The following is a 20750-nucleotide window of genomic DNA, read 5'->3' on the forward strand; positions in this document are numbered from 1 at the left end:
GGGTGCTCAGCATTTTCTGAAAGTCAGAAATGTGTCTCAGGTTAGGGACCTAAACTCAGTAGCCATTTTGGAAAATCCTGGCTTTAAGTCCATGGTTCGGCACCTAAATTCGACAATGTTGGCCTTAAGTTCCCCATCCCCATGCGTTATCATCATCTGTAAGCCTGATAAGGGCCAGGTGACACACATGTGTGTCTGGGCTGGTAGATTTGCAAGGCAAGTTTGCTGATGTGCTCTAAATGAATAAACTGCAGTCCCAGTAGATAGCTTTTCAGCCCCTGCAGGGACGGGCAGGCAGATGCTTGGAGCATGCTTGCAAAACCCAAGATGTCCGTCAGGATGAATACAGAAATGCTGACCACCATTTAAAGGTTATTTAAAGATTCCTGGGCCAAATCCTGGAGTCCATATGCAAAGTCCCACTGAAATCAATCAGGGTTTTAGCTGACCATAAAGGGCTCAACTGTGGTCTGACAGTGGGGAAATCAGGGCTAAATTCACTGAAGTCAATGGAGTTACACTGATCTATAATGAGCATGACCGAAGGGAGACTTGCCCCCAGGATTACAGGGTTGGAATCCCTTTAGTTTGTACTACCAACACCCTGCTGGGGTGTTTAACAATCTCCCCGTCTGCTTTAAAAAAATCTAACCGACTTTTCACCATTTGTGCTGCCCCTTCCCTTTACTCTGCTTGGTCAGTGAAAACAGATTAATCACTTTCACTTCGGTTTACATAGTCAGTTTCCCTTTCTGGCTTTCACGCCCTGTTGTGTTTGGGTAGCAAACTTTACATCATATGGGATTTTTTAAAAAAGCTGATTTTCACTGATTTCTTTATTAATTGAACACAAACTCTTCTACTAAGATTAGTTTTGGTCAGATCTTCTCTCTCTCCCTGCACCCAAAACCTTAAGTTTTGGGCCTAAACTGCCTTAACAGGGCTCCTTTAACAAATCAATTAAAGCTTTCCCCAATTCACTCCTTCCCATCAAGGATAGGAGATTTCTATGTAGTGATTAGGCAAAGTTCTGCTCCCTGCAGCTGGCTAGCCACGCCAAATAATAGAAAACATGTCAAACAAACAACCAAAGAAACAAACTTGAAACAAAAAATAAATCAATCCATTAATTTCAAAAAGAAAGATCTCTCAGAAAGGAAATCATAATAATAAAATAATATCGATATATAAAGCAAATCCTTCCAGAACGTTCCCAGTCTGTTTACCTACCTTCCAAACTTCAACTGCTAACTTATAAGACTTTCTTACGTGAGAACAAGAGAAACTGAGCTACGAGGCCAGACCAAGCTCCTGGTGGGTTTCTGAAAACTATTTGCTTTTAGGATATTGCCCTTCCCTGACAACTCCTCTATGCTGGCTAGTCTCCCCCTCCCCTGGTTACCTAGATATTGCAGTATTGATAGACGATCAGTCTCTGATCTATCTTATTTCTGACAGATACCAGCACCCAGACTGGCGACAGTGTGGCCAGATTCCCCGTAACAGACAATTCTCTCCACCTGGCCTGACCATAAAGGATGATGAAGCAAAACAGGCCCGTGTGCTGTCCCCTTCTGCATCTTAGAGACATCTATGACTTTTTCATACTGAGCTGGAAGACGAAATAGCCCCAAGGTGCCTCCAGCTACCTGTCCTCGGCACCCAACGCTCAGCCCTGTGGGTGGGGTCGAAAACTGCTTCCACTCCTCCGAACCCAGCTGAAGCCACAAGGGCTGCGAAACCCACTGCGGAGAGGGTCTGACCTGACCTACCCTTTCCATCCTGAGCCTAAGGCTCCTGACACTCATCATGAAAGCCCCAGTAGGCAGAGCACGGCGCTCCGGCCTGCACTTGGGAGCGCTGTTTCCATCAGCGGCGGCTGTGCCTGGCACTCTCACTCACCCTCTAAGCTCCAGCATGAGGACCTGCCGCATGTTCCCGGAGCGAGACCTCCTTTCGGGATCATTTGTAGCACTTTCCCTGGTTAAAAGGGAGGCGGGGGGGCGGGGGGGCACCTATGCCCCACGCTGCTCTCAACTGACCACAACGCCTGGACGAAAACACGCACCAAGTGCTGGCCAAGTTGGAGAGACACTCTTGGGAGTTCATGGTACAGTGAGTTTCCTTCACAATCCAGCCCAACCTGCATGGAACCGGGGGTTGTGGTGCACATGGAGAACAAGTGATATGCTTCACTTATTCCAGGGAGCTGTGTGCAGTAGACAAACAAGATCTGCAGATCTGGGCTCCACCTCTCCATCAAATGTCTTGGCTACACAGGGGACTGCCACATAGCAGAGAGCCCACTGCGAAGCATGTAACTTTCTGTGCCCACAGATCTCTTTTCACCAAGCAGACAGCTTTTTGAGACACCCCTGCCCCCGCCCATTCCTCCCCCAGGGGCTGCAGGATACCCAGGGTGCGTAGGAGACTGCACAGCGACAGGGTGGACTGTATTTGTGAATCAGCTTGAGACCAGCCAGTACTCACCTGAGCTGCATCTTTTACAGGCTTTAAGTTGACTGTCCAAGCCACAAGAATGACCCTTACTGACCTCGTACAATACAATGCGTTTAACCCTTTAGGTACCACAGACTTTAGATCACTGTAATTTCACTCAGAGCCTATTTGGGGTGGAGAAGGATCAGAGCAACTGGGTAGGGGAACATCCCTCTTAGGAAGGAGCAGAGAGGTGAAAATCCCTCTGGTTCCTCTATAACCCATCCCACACATCCCCGCCGCCACTCCTATCAGGTGACACCTGCTACCTGCACCAGGAGAAATGTTCAAATGAGGAGGGTATTAAGAAACTCTAAGGGCTTCATAGCTAGGTTAGAAAGGGCAACATTGCCTTAGGTCTCCAAGCGTCTGATTCATTGTTTTCCAATCTACGTCTCTGGTACTTGAAGAGTTAAAACCCAGCTACTTCAAGAAGAAAAAGATACTTTACCTTTAGTTTAATGGATTTTACTTTGGTTATGATGCTCAGGAGAGCCACCCTGACAAGAGATGTGGAGGGGGCTGTGCAAGGGGGTGCATGCAGGGAGGGGCTGCGGGCCAGGCATGCATGTGTGTGACAGCTGAGACTGGTGGTGGGGGGGGGGAAACTACACAGAACACCACAGCAGATGGCTGGGGTGGGGAAAGCTTTGGTGTTGCAGAGACAAGGTGGGAAACTGCCCAGGCAGCAAGAGAGACAGACAGTGCGGGGAGCTGGCTTCACTGGGTTGTGAGGGCATGCAGAGAGACAGGCAGGCAGGCAGATGGATGGGGAGAAAAAGAGAGCCAGGGAGCAGGCCAGGAAGGAGCTGGACAGAAAAGGGGCTGCAGAGGAAAGACACAAAAGCCTGCCCGAGCCAGAAGGTCTTTGAGCCGAAGGATGCCACCCGGACAGGGGAGAATTGACTCGTTCATCCAGCAGCCGGCCAGGAAAAAACGTTTCACCACGTTACAAAATGTTGACAGCTCCCCAGCTGAGGTTCTTAAGAGCGTTAAATTTGTGAAACTGACGGCTATCCCTCCACAGCTGAGCTGCAGACCAATGGAACAAACCACGCCTCCTGGGCAAATGCCAGGATAGAAAGATCCCCAAAGAAACCCCCCACCTGCCATCTCCTTTTTTTGGGAAAACCTCCAGTGTCGCTATGCCCTACAGCCATTTTCCACCCTGTGATGCCCACCCCTCTGGACTGCTTGTATCCAACCAGAAAGCCCCGTTCCCAAATCCTCCCCCCAACCAGCCCCATGACTCCCAGAACGAAAAGCTCTAGTAAAACAGAAGCAGAGTGTGGGAAAGTTTTGACACCTATACTTGATCCTTTCGATTCATTCTTTTATTTCTTGGTGCTGATCAAGGACATCTGGTTCTTTCTACTGGTACCGAACTGGGTCAGAACTGGAACCAGCGGTGTTTCAGCAAAGCCAGGAAACAATTTTCTTTTTATATAGATACCAACTTTTATAAAAAAAAAAAAAAAACATTTCAAGGAAGGAAGCAAACAAACAAACAAGCAAATCTCTGAATGGACTGGAGACTTGAGAAAGCCCCGGTAAGAAATTCTGTCTGAAGTAGAAAGAGAAACTCCCCTTTCTTCTTGCTCCTGGGCGAGAGAGGGAAGGGGAGCTGACAATTAAAATGGAAAGACGAGGGGGGCCGCCCAGCTGAGAGGCTGCAGCTCCCACTTGTTAAGGGTTGTGAGCGATGGGAGCTCGCTTGCGCTCTCACGCGCTGACCAGAGCCATTTCTGAGCTAGTTCTGCTCGCGGCTACTCCAAACTGCGGCCGAGGGATTTAGTAGAGATGAGAGGAGACAGAAAACACAAAGAACAGCTGCCACAGCCACTCATGCAGTGAAAAAACACCTCATTTAAAAGCAAAGATCTGTGAAAAGCCCAGGTTGAAATATTGCCATCCAGGGCTAGTCATCCCCAGGGCAACAGCGAAGGGAGACAATCCATTAAACTAAAACCAGCACATTTGGGTTACATACACTCCATTCTGGTGTCGTTAACATCCCCGCCACATTCCCCCCCTCCAGCTCTGCCAAGCCCCAGTGGCCTGTCTCCGCAGGCTATGAAGTCACTTATGAACAATGAGGTGGGGGCTGCTTTCCCTCAGACCGATGACAATGTTAGTTTTATTAATCACCATCTCCCCCCCGGCTCACAAACCTCTTGCAGAGAGCTCTCTCAAACCCCTCGTGTGTCCCTCCCCGGAAGCTCCTGCTCAGTTTCTGCTTGTTAACGACCCATAGCCTCAAAGCGGGAGGCGGGAAGCCGTCCTCACTGAGCATGCTCAGCATGAAGGGCCGAGGGGGACAGTGTCAAGCTCATTAAGCCGCCCTGCTCGTTAAGCCGCTCCTCTCGGACAGGTGGTGCTAACTCGTGTCCTGATCCCAAGCCCACCCAAACCTTGACTATATAGGTCCACGAGGGAGGAGGCGGTGGGGTCCATAAGTACCGGATAACCCCCTCCCCACAGAGTACCCCAGCCGCGCAGTCCTCTCCTGTGAGGTCGGTGCCGAGAACTCCCCACGGTTCCATACCCCTGTGCCTGCCATCTGTGGCTCCCTGACTGTCTTCCCCTCAGACAAGGCTGGGAAAGGAGAGACACCTACTAGACTGCAGGGTCCGCTCCCTGACCTCCGGGGTGTAGGCCCCCAGGCCCAGAGCCGAGCGGGCAGCCAGCCGGAAGACATACTCAGTGTTGGGCTTTAGACCTTCCACTGTGAACGAGGTCGCCGGGTCAAAGGTCTTCAACACCTGGAGGTGGGCCGGGGGGGGGGGGGGGGGGCCGTGACGGGCGGGGAAAAAAAAATAAAAACAGGGAGCAGAAACAAACATCCCCACAAAAAACCTGCCCTGCTTCCCACACCTCCCAGCCACCCCAGCTAAGGGAGGGTCCCGCCATCCTGCAGGCAAAAGGGGCAGAACCATCACCCCCCACGCCTCCCTCGTGGCACTCACCTCCCTGCCGCGATCTCCTTCCCTGTAGCCGAGTTCGTACTTCACGATAATCTCCTGCCGGGGAGGGCTCCACGACACTCTGATGCTGGTCTCCGTCTTGGCTTCCGCTTGAAAGTTCATCGGCTGCCCAGGAACTAACATAGACCGAGGAGGAACCCACAGGGTGGGGTTGGACAGCCAGCGCAGAGGAGGAGGGAGAGAAACACAGGGCCCAGGTTATTGGGCTATTTAGAAGAATCTCCCCCCACCCCCACCTCCACCCCAGGCTTGTCCATAAGCAGCATATGGGTGCGTGGTTCTGACTCTTTCCCATCGCTCCTGCAGGAAGGCAGGGGCTTTTCTTTACTGGAGCCCAGTGTCTGTCACCCTGCAGGGCCAGGACAGTAAACCATCTACAGTCGCTGGAGACAAGCCAGTCCTGGATCACAGTGTCCATCATCCTACACTGTAAAGGGGACAGCCCCCCATCCCTTGAGCGACGTTCTCAGCCTCTCCATAACTTGGACAGTTCCGGGAACCGTAGTGTACAGAAAATGGATTTCCCTGGCCTGCAGCCAGAATGGGGCTCCTGATTACCAGGGAAAGAAGGGGTATGCATTTCTGACAGAGAAGGGCACTCAGAGGAACTCAGCCTGAAGCGAGGTCAAACTCTCTGTTCATTCACAGAGCATTCTGGGTAACGACATGCAGATGAGTACAGCCAGCATATCCCACTTGGCTTCTAAAACTCTCTCTCACGTGCCTGCCATGACAGGTAGCATTAGATACAGACAGAATACGGCTCTGCCCTCCTACAGTTCCTTTGATCAGAGGTTCTCAGCATCCTTTAGAGACACCACACCTGGGGAGGTGGGGGTATTAGTCAGCCTACTCTAGAGGTGGGGAAACTGAGGCACTGTTTTACCGTGACGTGCTCAATGTCACAGAGAGAGAGGCAAGGATAGAGCAGAGGACTCCTGTCTCCTAGCTGCCTGCTGTAACCGCTAGAAACAAAACCCAGGAGTCCTAACTCCCAGGTCCTCTGTTCCAGCCGCTGGACAGTGCTTCCTCCCCAAATAGCTATTTCTATTTAAGCTGAAGATACTTAAGCAGATGACACTAAGCTGGGGGGAGAGGTAGAAACGCTGGAAGGTAGGGATAGGGTCCAGAGTGACCTAGACAAATTGGAGGATTGGGCCAAAAGAAATCTGATGAGGTTCAACAAGGATAAGTGCAGAGTCCTGCACTTAGGACAGAAGAATCCCATGAACTGCTACAGGCTGGGGACCGACTGGTTAAGCTGCAGTTCTGCAGAAAAGGACCTGGGGATGACAGTGGACGAGAAACTGGATATGAGTCAACACTTGCCAGCAGATTGAGGGAAGTGATTATTCCCCTCTATTCGGCACTGGTGAGGCTACATTTGGAGTACTGCATCCAGGTTTGGGGCCCCCACTACAGAAAGGATGTGGAAAAATTGGAGAAAGTCCAGTGGAGGGCAATGAAAATGATTAGGGGGTTGGGGCACATGACTTATGAGGAGAGGCTGAGGGAACTGGGATTATTTAGTCTGCAGAAGAGAAGAGTGACGGGGGGGATTTGATAGCAACCTTCAACTACCTGAAGGGGGGTTCCAAAGAGGATGGAGCTCGGCTGTTCTTAGTGGTGGCAGATGACAGAACAAGGAGCAATGGCCTCAAGTTGGAGGTCTAGGTTGGATATTTCACTAGGAGGGTGGTGAAGCACTGGAATGGGTTCCCTAGGGAGGTGGTGGAATCTCCATCCTTAGAGGTTTTTAAGGCCCGGCTTGACAAAGCCCTGGCTGGGATGATTTAGTTGGGGTTAGTCCTGCTTTGAGCAGGGGGTTGGACTACATACCTCCTGAGATCTCTTCCAACCCTAATCTTCTATGATTCTATAAAGATGACCAGTAAAGAGAAAGTGCTCTGGAGAGCGCCCTGGGCACAGTGTTATCATTGCGCTGTGAGCCAGCTAACTGTCTCTCCCGACAGAATCCTCCTGCGGCAGCTCAGTCTGTCCATGACTACATGGGCCCAGAACTCACCTCCTTGCTGTGTTTTGACCTGGATGGGGTCGGAGAGGGGCCCATCTCCCACGGAAGTGAAGGCCAGGACCCGGACAGTGTAGGTTTCATCCTCCAAGAGGCTGCCGACTGTGGTCAGGAGGCTGTCGTCTACATTGTGTTTCTGCCAGTTGCTCACCGGCTGGTCCGGCTCCATGGTGTAATACACCCTGTAGCCGCGGATCTGCCCGTTGGGCTCCACCGGCTCCTCCCATTGGATGATCATGGTGGTGCCACTCAGCATCCGCCCCTGGACGCTGCGAGGAGCGCTAGCTGGCGCCTGCTCCCCGGTGCGGGTCACCACGGACTCGCTGGGAGGACCCTGCCCGATGGTGTTGACGGCAGACACCCAGATCTCATACTCCGAGTTGGGGCTGAGTCCTCCGATGCTGTAACGCGTGGTAGTGATGTCCTCTTTGATCTGGTAAGGGCCATCCTGACTCTTGGACTTGTACTCGATGACGTAGTAAGACACAGGGTCGGGGTTCCCCGAGTCCCAGGTGATGGTGATGCTGGTTGCTGTGGTTTCTGTTACCACAGGGGTCCCGGGAGCCTTGGGCAGCGCTGAGGATGGGGAAGAATAAACACTTTAGAACCATATGTTAAAACGGTGTCTAATTGGCAAGTTAGGGCGCTGAGAGCTGGCAGCACCGTACAGATCGCAGCGCGGCTGTTCAGTAAAATGCTGCTGAAATATTATGAACCTAGTTACGCTCTTTATTACCTTCTTAAACTGCTCCATCAAAAGGAAGCATTCAACAAAACATCTGGAATCGTTAACACAGACTTCAACTGAACATCCCAATGTGCTGAGGAAAACTGGTTTCACACCCAACTCCTTTAGAATATGGAAAAAATATCTCCTTAAATATCACTAGCTGTTCCTAGACCTGGGCATTTCTGGCTTTCTCTGTACCTACAGTATGCAGTCACAAGACAGCTTTCTCTAGAACTACACAGTTCTCGGTCTAGAAAGCTACAAAATGAACAAGTTAGCTTTGGTTCCCCACCCCCCCCGACCTCTCCAAAATGTGCTCTCTAGACCCACCTTCTCCCCCAAGTCTGCACTCTAGATCTGGGCTCACGACCTCCCAAGTACACGCTTTGCACCTGGGGCTTACCCAAACGCATGATCGAATTCTCGACCATCCCCTGAAGCACACGCTCTAAATCCCTACAAGCACCCGCTGCAGACCCAGGCCCTTTCTAGATCTACCTCCCTGTTCAGCTTGCGTGCTGGAACATATTGCCGTTACTTTCATACAGGAACAGAAAGATAAAGACAAAAGGCAGAACGTGCCAGCGGGACATAGGTTCCGTATCTGGGGAAGTGAAATATTCAGACAATGCATCATAGCCATGAGCTTTTAAGGTTAATATTATGGTACAAGAAAAAGAAAAAGAAAAAAACAGAAAAGCAAAGGAGTGTTGCAATCCAGCCCCGGGCATCCTTTTGCCAGCGTCTCAACCTGCTCCCTGCGCAAACAGCTCCGCTGGAGTTTTGTGCAATGATTCCAAGGGGTCCCTGTTCCCCACTGTTGCCAGAGCTCCCTGTCCCATATGCTCTGATCAAGTGGGATCTAGTTCCCATTTACTCTCCTCTCTCAGGTCCTTATGAAGGCATCCCTTTCCCCCCCCTCCCCAAATTCCCTTATGGACAGGGTCAGTGCTCAGAGCAGACATCAACTCTGCACCTCTCCCAGCCACGAGGATCTGTTGCTCATGCTCCCCAGCTGAGGAGGGAAGTCTTCCAGCCATACATCTAAGCTCCTCTTGGGAATCACAAGCTTCAAGCTGAGGTTTCTCATGTGGTGAGGCAACAGAGAAGGCTCCCGTAAGACACCACGACGAGGATGTGGTGGTGCAAGGAACTGTATGCCGGAGATGGGCAGGTTCTGACCCCTCCAACACTGGAACAAGAGTGGGATGCAAGCCCCAGTCCCCTGACCGCTCAAGGTTCCCCACACATCATCAGCCAACCAGCCTCACGAGCCAGGATGAAAACAAACGTACAAGTTTTGAATCTCGGTTCCCCTGATAAATAACAGCTGCTAAAGCCAGGAAAGGCCCCAAGCCAGTGATGGAAGCTGGTGGCTTCCAATCGGTTGGGGATTTTTTTGTACCACGAGCACACTGAGAACCCACTCAGTAGCATGCCATCCTCATGTGCACACTCACACACATCTGCACACACATACATGCACAGCAATGCCTTTGCAAGCTCATGCACGCACACGTGTATTTGTCCATACTCGTGTGCACTTACACCCACATGATCGCATATAGTCATGTACCCATATGCTCATACAACCATGTTCATCCCTGATCGCTCTCACACACACACACACACCACCATGTGCCTACGTGCATGAGCATAACCCCATACGCTCACGTGCTCATACAACTACATGCTCGCATGCATCTGCACATCTCCACACACAGCCACATGATCACCAGCCTGGTCATGCAACCACACGTTCATTCGTGCATGCTCACCCGCATGGTTGCTCACGCATGCACACATGTGCATGCTCATACACATAGCCATGCACCACCGACATGGTTGCTCATGCTTGCACACATGTGCATGCTCATACATATGGCCATGCACCTGCATGGTCGCTCACACTTGCACACATGTGCACGCTCACATGCATGGTCACGCCCCCACATGCTCATTCTCTTACATTTCACTGTGATCTGAGCCACGGCTTCTATGACCCCCAGGCTGGACATGGCCACGCAGGTGTAGTTGGCCGAGTCCTTGACATCAGTGAGCTCCAGGACGTTGCGGCCCACCGGCATGTCATCCTCGGGCGTCAGGTCTTCTGCCCCCTGCATCCACTTGACATACGGCATGGGCGAACCCACTGCCACGCAGGTGATGTTGACGTTACCCCCGGGCATGATCTCATGGCTGACGGGCAGGATGGAGAAGCGAGGTGCCACTCGGCGAACTGTGGATGAGACGCACAGAGGTGACACAAAAAAAAAAAAAGAAAAGAAAAGAAAAAAAAAAAAGAAAAAAAAGGGAAAAAAGAAAAAAGAAAGAAAAGGGGAGAAGATAATTTAAATATAAACGGGGCTCATCTTTTTTTCCTTTATTTAAAAAATAATAATAATAAAAAAATTCAAAAAACCAAAACCAAAAAAATTAAACTTCAAATAAATTTTACTTCACAAACAAGATATAGAATATAGACATAAAGCGATATTTCATAGCAACAGGGTTCCATTGATCAAGATTAGACCCATCACAGCACAGATAAATACACAAAAATTTATTAGCAATTTCTCATCTTTACTTGACAAGTGCCGGCATTGCACGCGTCGAACAATCTCCTCCACAGCTGCTGGGCCCCGGCTCCGCACCCCGCTCCCCCAGAGCCCCTGCCCGCTCCCCTTTGTTAGTAGGGATCTAATTCGCCCTCCTCCACCTCCTTCTCCCATGGAAATCTGGAACAAGCCCACTGCCATGTTGTGAACTGGTCCTCTCCAGAGTAGCAGATTCATGCCCCATGGAAAGGACTAATCTCACACCAGCGAGCTCTCATTTCTGGCCAGTGTCAAGGGAAACGGAGGAAGACGGGGAGGAGCTGGGGTGGGGAGGGGGTGAGGAAAGCTTCCTCTCAGGGCTCTGTTCTTGTTGAAAAGGCCTTCAGCTTGCTGAGACCCTGGGGGGGGGGGAGAATCCAAGGAGAAATCAAGTAGGAGAAAGAGGTCTCCTGCCCCAAATTCCAGAGAAGCCACCTGAGAGGTAAAAAGACAGGGGGGCGCCCCCAGAGCAGGCTAGAATTTAGGGTGTGTCTGTGCGTGTGTGAGAACCGTCCAGGAGGAAGGAGCCCCCCCCCCGCACCTGGAATGTGAGAGAGTGGGAAAGATGAGAAACTCTAATGAAATTTTTGTGGTTTTCGGGTATAGAAACCCTAACGAAGCCTCTTTAAGATCTGACACGGTTCCATCGATAGATGCAGCTCTCAGAGTCACAAACATCATGCAAAATAGGTTTAAAAAAAAAGAGAGAGAGACAGAGACAGAGAGAAGAAAAAAATGCAGAGGAGTATAACTTATGGGCCACTAGCAAATGCCCACATGGATACTGAAGAGAGAGAGAGAAAGAGAGAGAGACAGACAGAAAGAGAGAAGGAAGAAGAGGAGAGTGGAGAGAGAGAGAGAGAGAGAGAGACGGGGAAGGGGAGGGGGAAACCGACTTTAATGCTGCATACTTTTTCTAGCTGATGTGACCCAATGTGGTGGCTCACATTGTCACATCTCAGCCCTGGCGGAATAATAAATAGAATAGAATTAATAATAATAAGAAAAACAAGGTAATGAAACTTTAACGTTGAGAAAACAGTGACATGTTCTGTGCATCTCCTTAGCAGAGAAGTGGATGCAGCTTCCAGACCTTACACGGGAAGAACATGGACGCAAAGGAGAGAGCGCAGTTTCCGTGGCTCCATTTTCTGAAGTGACTGGGACGGATGGACCAGCTGGGTGGTTTCCTCACACGTCAAAGAAGGAGAAGGGGACCAGAGAGAAGTTTAATCATAAAAACCCAACCCAGAGACTAACTCTGCACCTGGCTGCCCAAAGGACACAGAAACCTCTCCCTGCCCAAGGGCTGGCCCTAGGGGAGTGGGATCTCCATGAGCCCCCCATCTGTCTCTGGATGACCCCCCTACTATTTATTCCATTTGAGTCTGTGTATGATGGGGGGGATAACACTCCACAGAGTCCAAGAGGGATCATGGGCAGACAGCAGGTGACCTAGAGAGATGTAGTTGGGAGTAAGCTGAATAGGGCAACATCCCATCCTAGGAGTGAGGGCAAAGGGACAAAGGTTGGGGAGGCTGCAGGTATAATTGTAGCAACAGGGGAAAGAGCTGTGTGAGGATGAGTCCCTGCAGGCTTCAGAGATACCTGTATAATTCCTGCATGTACTCAGCGACTAAGGACACCAGTGGTTGTGATGAGTACCGCAGGCTAGAGCCCTGATTCTCCTCACTCCTACACCACAGTAAATCCAGAGCAACTCCACTAAAGTCATTGAGAGCTGAACCCATACAAAACTGGTGCCAAAGAGAATCAGGCTCAGAAGCTCTCCCCACTGGGTCATGGTGGCTTCAGACCTCCTTAGACCGGGTGGCCTGGATCAGCCTCTAGCTTACGGCACCAACCCAGCTTCAGGTTGCTCCTTAACCGAGGTTCTCAAATGGTGGCCTGCAGAATGAAGTATTCTGGGAATGAAGACGGGGAAAGGAGGGCGGGGCGTTGCACTGCTGGGAGAAGAGATGGCCCATGAGAGGGGGTTCTTTCCCACAGAGTGGAACAGTTGGAGAAACAAGGCCTGACGCTGCTGTGGGGGAAGGATGGAGTTTTCATTAGCAGCGGGTGAAATTTTACAGCTGAAACTCCCCTCCCCCTGCAAAAAATAAATCCCTATACAAGTTCAGATGCTTAAAATTTTGGGTTCAAAATGCCTTTTGGTTCTGACATTTCCTTCCATTCTATTTTTTAAAAATAAAAAAATTAAAAATTAAAAATGCTCATCACTGACCCAAAACATCCAATTACAGGTCCCACAAAATGTTTTGTTTGATTCAAAACAATTCTCCCCTCCCTCCCATCCCCCCACTTTTGGGAGTTGCCAGTGAACCAAAACCTCCATTATTCAAGTTTTAACATCCAGCCTGCGGCGGGGCTGGAAATGCCGCCCCCTCCTGCATGGGGGCTGGGGGCACATGGTCACAGCCCAAGCTAGTTGCAAAGCCTTTGCTCTCCATATCTGCCTTAGCTTCACCCATCCAGCCCAGCCGCCTGCCCATCTAACCCCAGCTCCCGATCTTCTTCTTTGCTTGGAGGAAGGAGAAGAATTTGAGCCGCTTGGCAGCTGCATGAGCTGCTCACGAGGTGTCGGAGCCCAGATCATTCAGAGGGGAAGAACCAGAGAGCGTTATTAGAATAGCACCAACCAGCTTCTCTGGAAGGGGCACCTCCACTGAAGGCCCATCAGTCGACTAATGATAGTATCCCTCTCCCTGTTACCAACAGGCCAGAAGCTGCTTCCCTGCAGTGGAGGCTCGATGGAAAAATTAGCCCCTGCCTCCTTCCCCAGATGTCTCCATCTCAAGGGGAGCTCTCCCCACTTGGCTACCAGACCCGCTTCTGTGCAGTCAGCCAGAGAGGGCAGCAGCACCAATGGGGCAGGGCCTGGGGGGAAGACAAGGAGAGTCAAGGATTTCAGGCAATGAAGAGCATGGAGATTAGGCACACCAGGGAGATCCCAAGAGAAAGGGGCATGAATGCATCCCCACCTTGACCCGAGCTGGGGAAAGGCACAGAGCTGGGAGGGTGTATAGCCTCACCTAGAGGTTGTCATTGGCTTGGGAAAGGAAGGTGTGTGTGGGGGGGTGTAACTTCACTTACACCCTGGTCCTCGCTGGGGAGGGTTTGGCAGGACCTACTGCTTCAGGAGAGTGGGGAGGCATCTCCTCCCCTGGAGCCTGGCTGAGGAGCAGTGCCTAGACACCAGCAGTGGCTGTGGGACAGGGTTTAAAACACACTTGGGCATTGGCTGGGGCAAATGGGCAGGAGGCCCCCCACGCCGGGAAGTTCTTAGCCCTAGCAAGAAGGGCTGGAGGTGTCCCAGCTGCTGTTCCCATCCTTCCTTCCACTGGGATCCAGTCTGAATGAGTCGCTCGGCCTTGGCAAGAGCAGAGAGTCCTGGCTACTTCCCTGGAGCTGGTGGCATTTCAGAAAATGGAGCCACACAAAGACTGCACCAGTCACACTGGAGACAAGATGGAGAGTACTTGAAAAGAAACAAGTGGGGGTCACATGCAGACAGATCGGGGGGTGGGAATGAGTCTTCCAAAGAGGGGCTGATATGTCACTTCCTGGGGGAGGTGGGGTGGGGGAGGTTGAGGAGAAATGGGGAAACACACACTGACGGACAAGATCCAGTCAGCAAACAGCACTGACAGCAACAAACAACGGCGGGTGGGATGCAAACACCGAGTTGTCATGGAAACAGAACAAGACAGTTAAATTCAAACTGAGGTTAATTAAAAAAAAAAGAAAGAAAGAAAAAAAAGAAAGGAAGAAGAAATCACAATTTCGTAACTGAAAAGCATCTTTCAATGGGGGCGGAGCGCTGAGAATCGGAGTCTGAAGGGAACAAACCAGTGTTGCCTGCCCATGTCTGGAGGGGGTAGAGGACGGGGTCCACTCACAAAACACAAGCTGAGAGCTGCTCAGTGATGTGCCGATTTGCAGCACCCCACACGGACGCGGAGGTGCTCAGGTTTTCAGGCCCTCAGTGCAGCATTACCGCTTGGCTGCTTTAATGACAGTTAGCACATATAGCAAGTGGGAAGCAAATGGCAGGTCCTGATCCCTGACCGAGAACCTGGGAATCCCGTGAAGGGTGAGAATTTGGAATATGGTTGGCCACACAGCAATGCGAGGACAGAAAGCATTGGTAAGGTGCAGTATCTCTGTGGGCAGTATCCTGGTTTAAAGAAGCTTCACTCTCTTTCACGCACACACACATACACACACACACAGGAAATGAGAGCAACTCCTGCATTAGCACGGGAGACATGCAGAGAGCACACGAATGCAGGCAAGGCAGGGCTCAGGGTGGTGACAACAGCACTCACTGTAACAAGAAACACCCAGAGGGGCCCTCGCTGGAGGTCTGGTACGGTCTGGGTAGCAAGTGAGCCACACTAGAAGCCATCACTGCTGATATTTATTTTAATAGCTGTACCACTCCTATTTGACTGTTGACATGAGATTTCACAAGCTGAGATGCTCCGGGTCAGTGTCCAGGTCAGAGCCTTGGGACGAGGAGGTTTGAACAGCAGTTAGAGACTGAGCAGAGAGCTCTGGCTGCTCACACCCAGGCTGGGTTTCATAAGCAGCAGCCGGATGAGCAAAATCAAATGCAAAATGCAACCAGAAGAGCCCCTGATGCTGTTATCGGAGACAAATGGAATGACTGGGAGGAAACCCCAAGAAGAGCGGAGGGGTAGTGGGGGTTCTCCTTCTAGATACAATTCATTTAGGGTTGCAATAGATGTCTTGTAACCCCTACCTCCCTTCTTTCCCAGAGCTGAGCCGCCTCCGGGATTCTCACTCTGGGACAGATAATTGCCAGCACGAAAATACAACAACAGCCTTGCCCTGCTATATTATTTTTCATCCCAGGATCTCACTGAGCTTTTCAGACGTTCATATTATTTATTATTCCCCTTGTACGGATGGGGAAACTAAAGCACAGGGAAGTGATGTGCCCAAGGTCAACGAGTCATCGGCAGGGCCCACAACAGAACCCAGGAGTCCTGACTCCCTGCCATTGTTTTCACCATTAGACGGCACTGAATGTCCTCTACAAATGCTCAGCACTTTCTGCCACAGGAATGGTCTGTGCTGGTGGCAGCGGAAGGAGTGAGGGTGTCAGTCACTTTGCAAGTGATCTACCAGTGGGCAGAGAGAGCGGACCAAATCTCACTCCATGCAGCCCTGACACCCTGTGGAATCCTGCTGGTAACACAAGTCACCACGCAGTTCAGGTATCGTCTCCAGTAGCGCTAAATTGCAGCTCTGGCAAAAGAACCATCACTCCCCGGGGCTCTGTCCTGTTTGACACCTAGAGTCAGGCAGACCGATTTTAGAAATGGGCTCGGTTGGAGAGGGCGGCGTTAAAGGCATAGAGCTGCCATCCCTTACTTCGCCAGACTGAAACTCACCAGAAAGGAGAGGAGACAGGGTTCTGGACCTCAGTCACCAGGGGCTGAGATCCACTGCGGAGGACCTGGATACCCAAAGTGCAGCTACAGGGCCAGATTGCCACCTTTTCCGATGGGTTTTGAGGGCTAGATATCTGCTGACTCTGCAGTACCATCTAGCTACCCAACATCCCCAGGCATGGGGAGGGGCTGTACGGGGGATGATGCAGGTCATCACTCCTCCTCCCACAACCACGCTGATAGGCGATCCAGACAGAAAATGAATGCAGCTCACAGGCACTCCCCACAGCCACCTTGTTGACCACAACCTCCGCCTTAAAACCGTTCCAGCTGTGAATGACAACGGAGAAGGAACTATCTGCTAAAGCTACTGGATTCCGTCTTCATTTCCCTTTAACTGCTGCGAAGCAGGACCCTAACCATGACATTTCTGGGTGGCTCTCCAGCTCTCTTTGACAGCCTCTCCCCATGTGCAGCATCAGGATAAAAAGCAGGATTTGGGGGTTGGGGAGATGCGAAAAATGGAAACAGCTCTCTTGGGATTTGTAACTGCTGTCCTTAGATTATAAATTCTTCAGGGCAGGGGAGGTCTCTTTGTCCACGGTTCGCATGCACCTAATACAACGGGGTCCTGACCCACAACTGGGGCTCCTTGATGCTACATAATACAAAAGCAAACAACAACCACCCCATGTCTCTCATTTCCCCCTTCCACCTTCACACCGGAACCTCAAACTTTTACCAGTTTTATGTGGAAATGGGCCTGATCCGAGATTCAGGATCCAACCCTCCCTGTGCTCTGGAGACATCTGGATTGGATGTCGTCTTCTCCCCAATTTTCTAGAAGCCCAGATCTGTTGTACAGAGTCAGTCACTCATTCTCACACACACACTTTTTCAGTGGCCACCAGACTCTTGGAAGCACTTTTTAAATAGGGATACTGCTCGTCATCAACAGACATGGTTTTAAGAACTAAACGCTAGAGGCTTGTGGTTCTAGTCAATTACTTCAACCCACATTCTGAAGAGAGGCTCACTATACACAACGTGATGCATAGTAAGACCCATGATATTAGGTTGACTGGAAGCGGCCAAGTGTCTTGTCGACACAAGCAAATATCTGTGCCCTCAGTTAAACTCTGTTTAACATCCAATTCGTTAGCAACTGAACAGATTAAAGAAGGGCTGTGGTTTTTATCTTCCAACAGACCAGGTAAAGCCCATTGGTTTTACTGCCGCTTCCTCCTAATGCAGGGAAGTTAACACAGGTTGTGTTCTGTGAGTGGCATTTTCAATTAGTCATGACCAACAAGACAATACTCATTAACATTGCCAAGGGGTTTTTTTTCTCCCCAGATAGAAAGGTAGCCAGAAGATCCATGTGACGAGAGACACCAATGTTCTAAGGGGCAGATTTACAGACCTGATTGGAAGAGACACTGGAAGATCCAGGTTTGGGTTTTGCAACACCAGAATCTGTCCTTAAACCGTGTTCCCAGGACGCAGCTGGTGAGAGAAATCTGAGGACTGATCAATCAGTTTGTGCTGACGAAACCCACTGACTCCACTTTCTAACCCCCTTCCGGATTAGCTCAGGAAAAAGAGATATTGGGATGGGGGAAAGGGAGGGGATGCTAGACAAGAACCCGTCACTTCAAACCCCGATTCACATTAAACCAACTAAAAAAAGAAGGAAAATAAATAAATAAAAGAAAGAGAAAACTAAGACTGAAGGAATAAAAGTGAAGTGACTGGTTGAAAGCACCAAACAAAATCAAATGGTATTAACGTTTTGACATTCAGCAAGCTGCTGCTCCGAATGAGGTGAGAAGGCGGACATTATCGGCCATTTTGGCGAGACAGGAGTCATTCCGTCTTACTCCAAAATGAGGACGGGGGGGTAGGGGAAAGGGTGCCAAAATAATGTGCAGCCTCTACATTATTAGTGAAGTTTTAGATTACACCTGTCCTCCCCTCCCAAAAGGTAGCCTTCTCTCTGCCCCCTCCGTTCTCCAGACAGCCGCCTCTCCCTCTTCCGCCCTGCTCCCTCGTCTCCCATTCCAATTGCAGTTCGCTCCACTGGGGCAAGATGCTGTTCAGATTTCCCACTTCAGTCCCTCCAGAGGACAAGAAGTTTTTCCTCCTCCTGCCCAGCTCTTTCTTAATTTCATTAGTCCTACAAAGATAAAAATCAGAGCAAGATCTGGATTTGGTCTGGAGGAAATTTTGCCATCAGTACCTTCCCAATCATGGTTATTATTTTGCCATTTAAACACATCAGTTGAGCGACAGGCTGGCTGAACATCTCTGGTCTTTAAAAAAATTTTATTTTTTTTTGCTTTTGCATGAGTGAATACAAAATAATCTGAACCCAATTGATTTCCAAGCAGCTCCACTGTAGCTGCTGTAATATTAGACAGACTTTTTTTTTTAAATTTGACAAGGTGTAATCTAATTTTTTCCCCTAAAACAAAGAGAACAGCGATGCAAAAGGTGTAAGAGACACAGTCAGGCAGAGATTTCGAGATCAGTACAGCACAGTGTTCCTGCAAAGTGTCCTTTATAGATACACACAAATATATTTTTGTTTCCAGTTGCTTTTCCTGGTGAGAAATCCTTCTGCAGAAACACAGCAAAGTTGTTTGTTTGCTTTGTGTAGACATATATTTAAACTCTCGAATTTCAGAGCTAAGGACACCCCAAACTTGTACAGGGCGTCCCCCCCTTGCTTTGAGTGACTTTCTTTAAAGGTGCTATGACGACACTTTCGGGTAGGGGTGCTGCTCTGAAATGTATTACAGTCACTCCCCCTCCCTGAATTCCAGAACATGTTAACAGTATGCTGGAAAATGGACTTACAGAGGATCTAGAATGAGGTGGCAGGGATCAAGAGTGGCATTACCCCCCCTCACCTTTGCTGCATTCTAAAATATATTAACACTATTCTGGATTAGTATTAAGACTCCCTCACACAAATCCCATCCCAGGGTTTTAGAACCTGTGAGCATCCTGCAGCTGACTGACACTCCCGTGCTAGTCTCTGCATTCTAGAATGGTCTTGCAATTCCACCTCTCTAGCCTCTCCCAGGCATTGGAAGTGCACGGATTTAGCAACAGGACACCACTCCACATGCCTCTTGAGGGGCATTTGGAGCAACAGACTGCTCTGGATTAACAGTCCTGAGTGACCCAAACTTGCCCAGCTCTCTAGGGTAGGGGGCTGGGACTCAGATCTCCAAAGATATTTAGGTGCTTAACTCCCATTGATTTCAATCAGAGTCAGGGCCTAAATGAGATTTAGTGAGAGCCTAAATGAGATTATTTTTGAAATGATCCATATTTTTAATGCATTTGTTAAGTTATACTTGCCGAGTTCACTGTAACGCGAGATGGCCCAACTCAGCTCCAAAACCACGTCTCCAACTCCCACTGAGATATATTCTAATTGATTTGGTGTATTCTTCTATTAGCTATTTACCTAATCTCACCTGGGAACCCATACCAAGTTGCATTTTTCCTAGAACCCTGAAGAATATTTGGAACATTCTCAGCAAGAACTGGACTGCAAAGGCTAGACTATAATGGAAAAGGCACAGATGCAGTACGGGTAAGAGTCATCTGCTATAGGTATGCCTGATACTGGATTATCTTAACCCTCCTGGGCTGGCAAAGAGAGGGATGGGGTCACACCTACAGCAACACAACTGTTGCGTTTCTGAAAGCACCAGATGCCACGTTCCATGCATGTTTTGGGAGATGCTTAAACCCAACCAATTCACCTCTCCTAAGGTAAGGAAGTCCAGAAGCAGCAACCCTGCATGCTTAGAGGTTGCTAAAGCATAGCCCACAGAGTTCTGAGGTACACTGTGCAGGTTCCCTCATCATTAACAAGGGAGAGGACCTAGAGAGACTTCAAGTCCTGGTGTGTTATGCTCCTTCCTGAGCCAAGCAGTAGGCCACTCGACTTGAGATGGCTGACTACGTTCTGGGGCCTCTAGCCTCCCTCTTCAAGAAGAGGATGGTTGCATTGTAAGAATTATCTAGGCTCCTGGTAAACTGCCAACGTTGCACCTCTGCTGGGCAACGTTTGGGCCTGTTTGGTTCAGCTCAGTGACGTGACCGTCAGACACGCAGAGATTTGATCCCGGCACTGGCCCCCAAAGTGGAGTGAGCACCTCAGCCCACACGGGCAAGAGTCAAAAAATCATCAAGGAGGTTCCGACGAGCTGCTGCTTTCCTGCCTTGCCTGAGCTTGCCGAAACCCTTCTGAACCGTCCTGCCCTGAGAGACGCTCCAGAGCAATGGGTCCTCTGCTAGCTAGAAAAGGAGGAGAGGTACTAATCTTTAAATAAAGCTGGCCACCTGCACTAACATCCCAATTTCACATTACGTAGGGCTGGTGCAAAGCCCACCAACATCAACAGAGAGATCCCCACTGACTTCAGTGGGCTTTGGATCAAGCCCTTA

General features: G+C 50.0%; 1 protein-coding gene across 31 annotated transcripts in view; it reads right to left on the reverse strand.

Annotated features, from left to right (window-relative positions):
- Nucleotides 1–20750, reverse strand: part of PTPRS (protein tyrosine phosphatase receptor type S) — a 243923-nt gene that overhangs the window by 48641 nt on the left and 174532 nt on the right. For 30 of the 31 annotated variants that reach the window (XM_043535967.1, XM_037885516.2, XM_037885504.2 and 27 more), the window contains 4 exons: nucleotides 10215–10484; nucleotides 7510–8091; nucleotides 5466–5599; nucleotides 5117–5261 (listed from right to left, as the gene is read on the reverse strand). In XM_043535967.1, the coding sequence (XP_043391902.1) occupies nucleotides 5117–5261; nucleotides 5466–5599; nucleotides 7510–8091; nucleotides 10215–10484 (1131 nt within the window). Of the gene's footprint in view, nucleotides 1–5116; nucleotides 5600–7509; nucleotides 8092–10214; nucleotides 10485–20750 lie in introns of all 31 variants that reach the window. The other variant, XM_043535970.1, reaches the window with a different exon arrangement.

The sequence above is a fragment of the Chelonia mydas genome, chromosome 25 (assembly GCF_015237465.2).
Source record: "Chelonia mydas isolate rCheMyd1 chromosome 25, rCheMyd1.pri.v2, whole genome shotgun sequence".
NCBI lineage: Eukaryota > Metazoa > Chordata > Testudines > Cheloniidae > Chelonia > Chelonia mydas.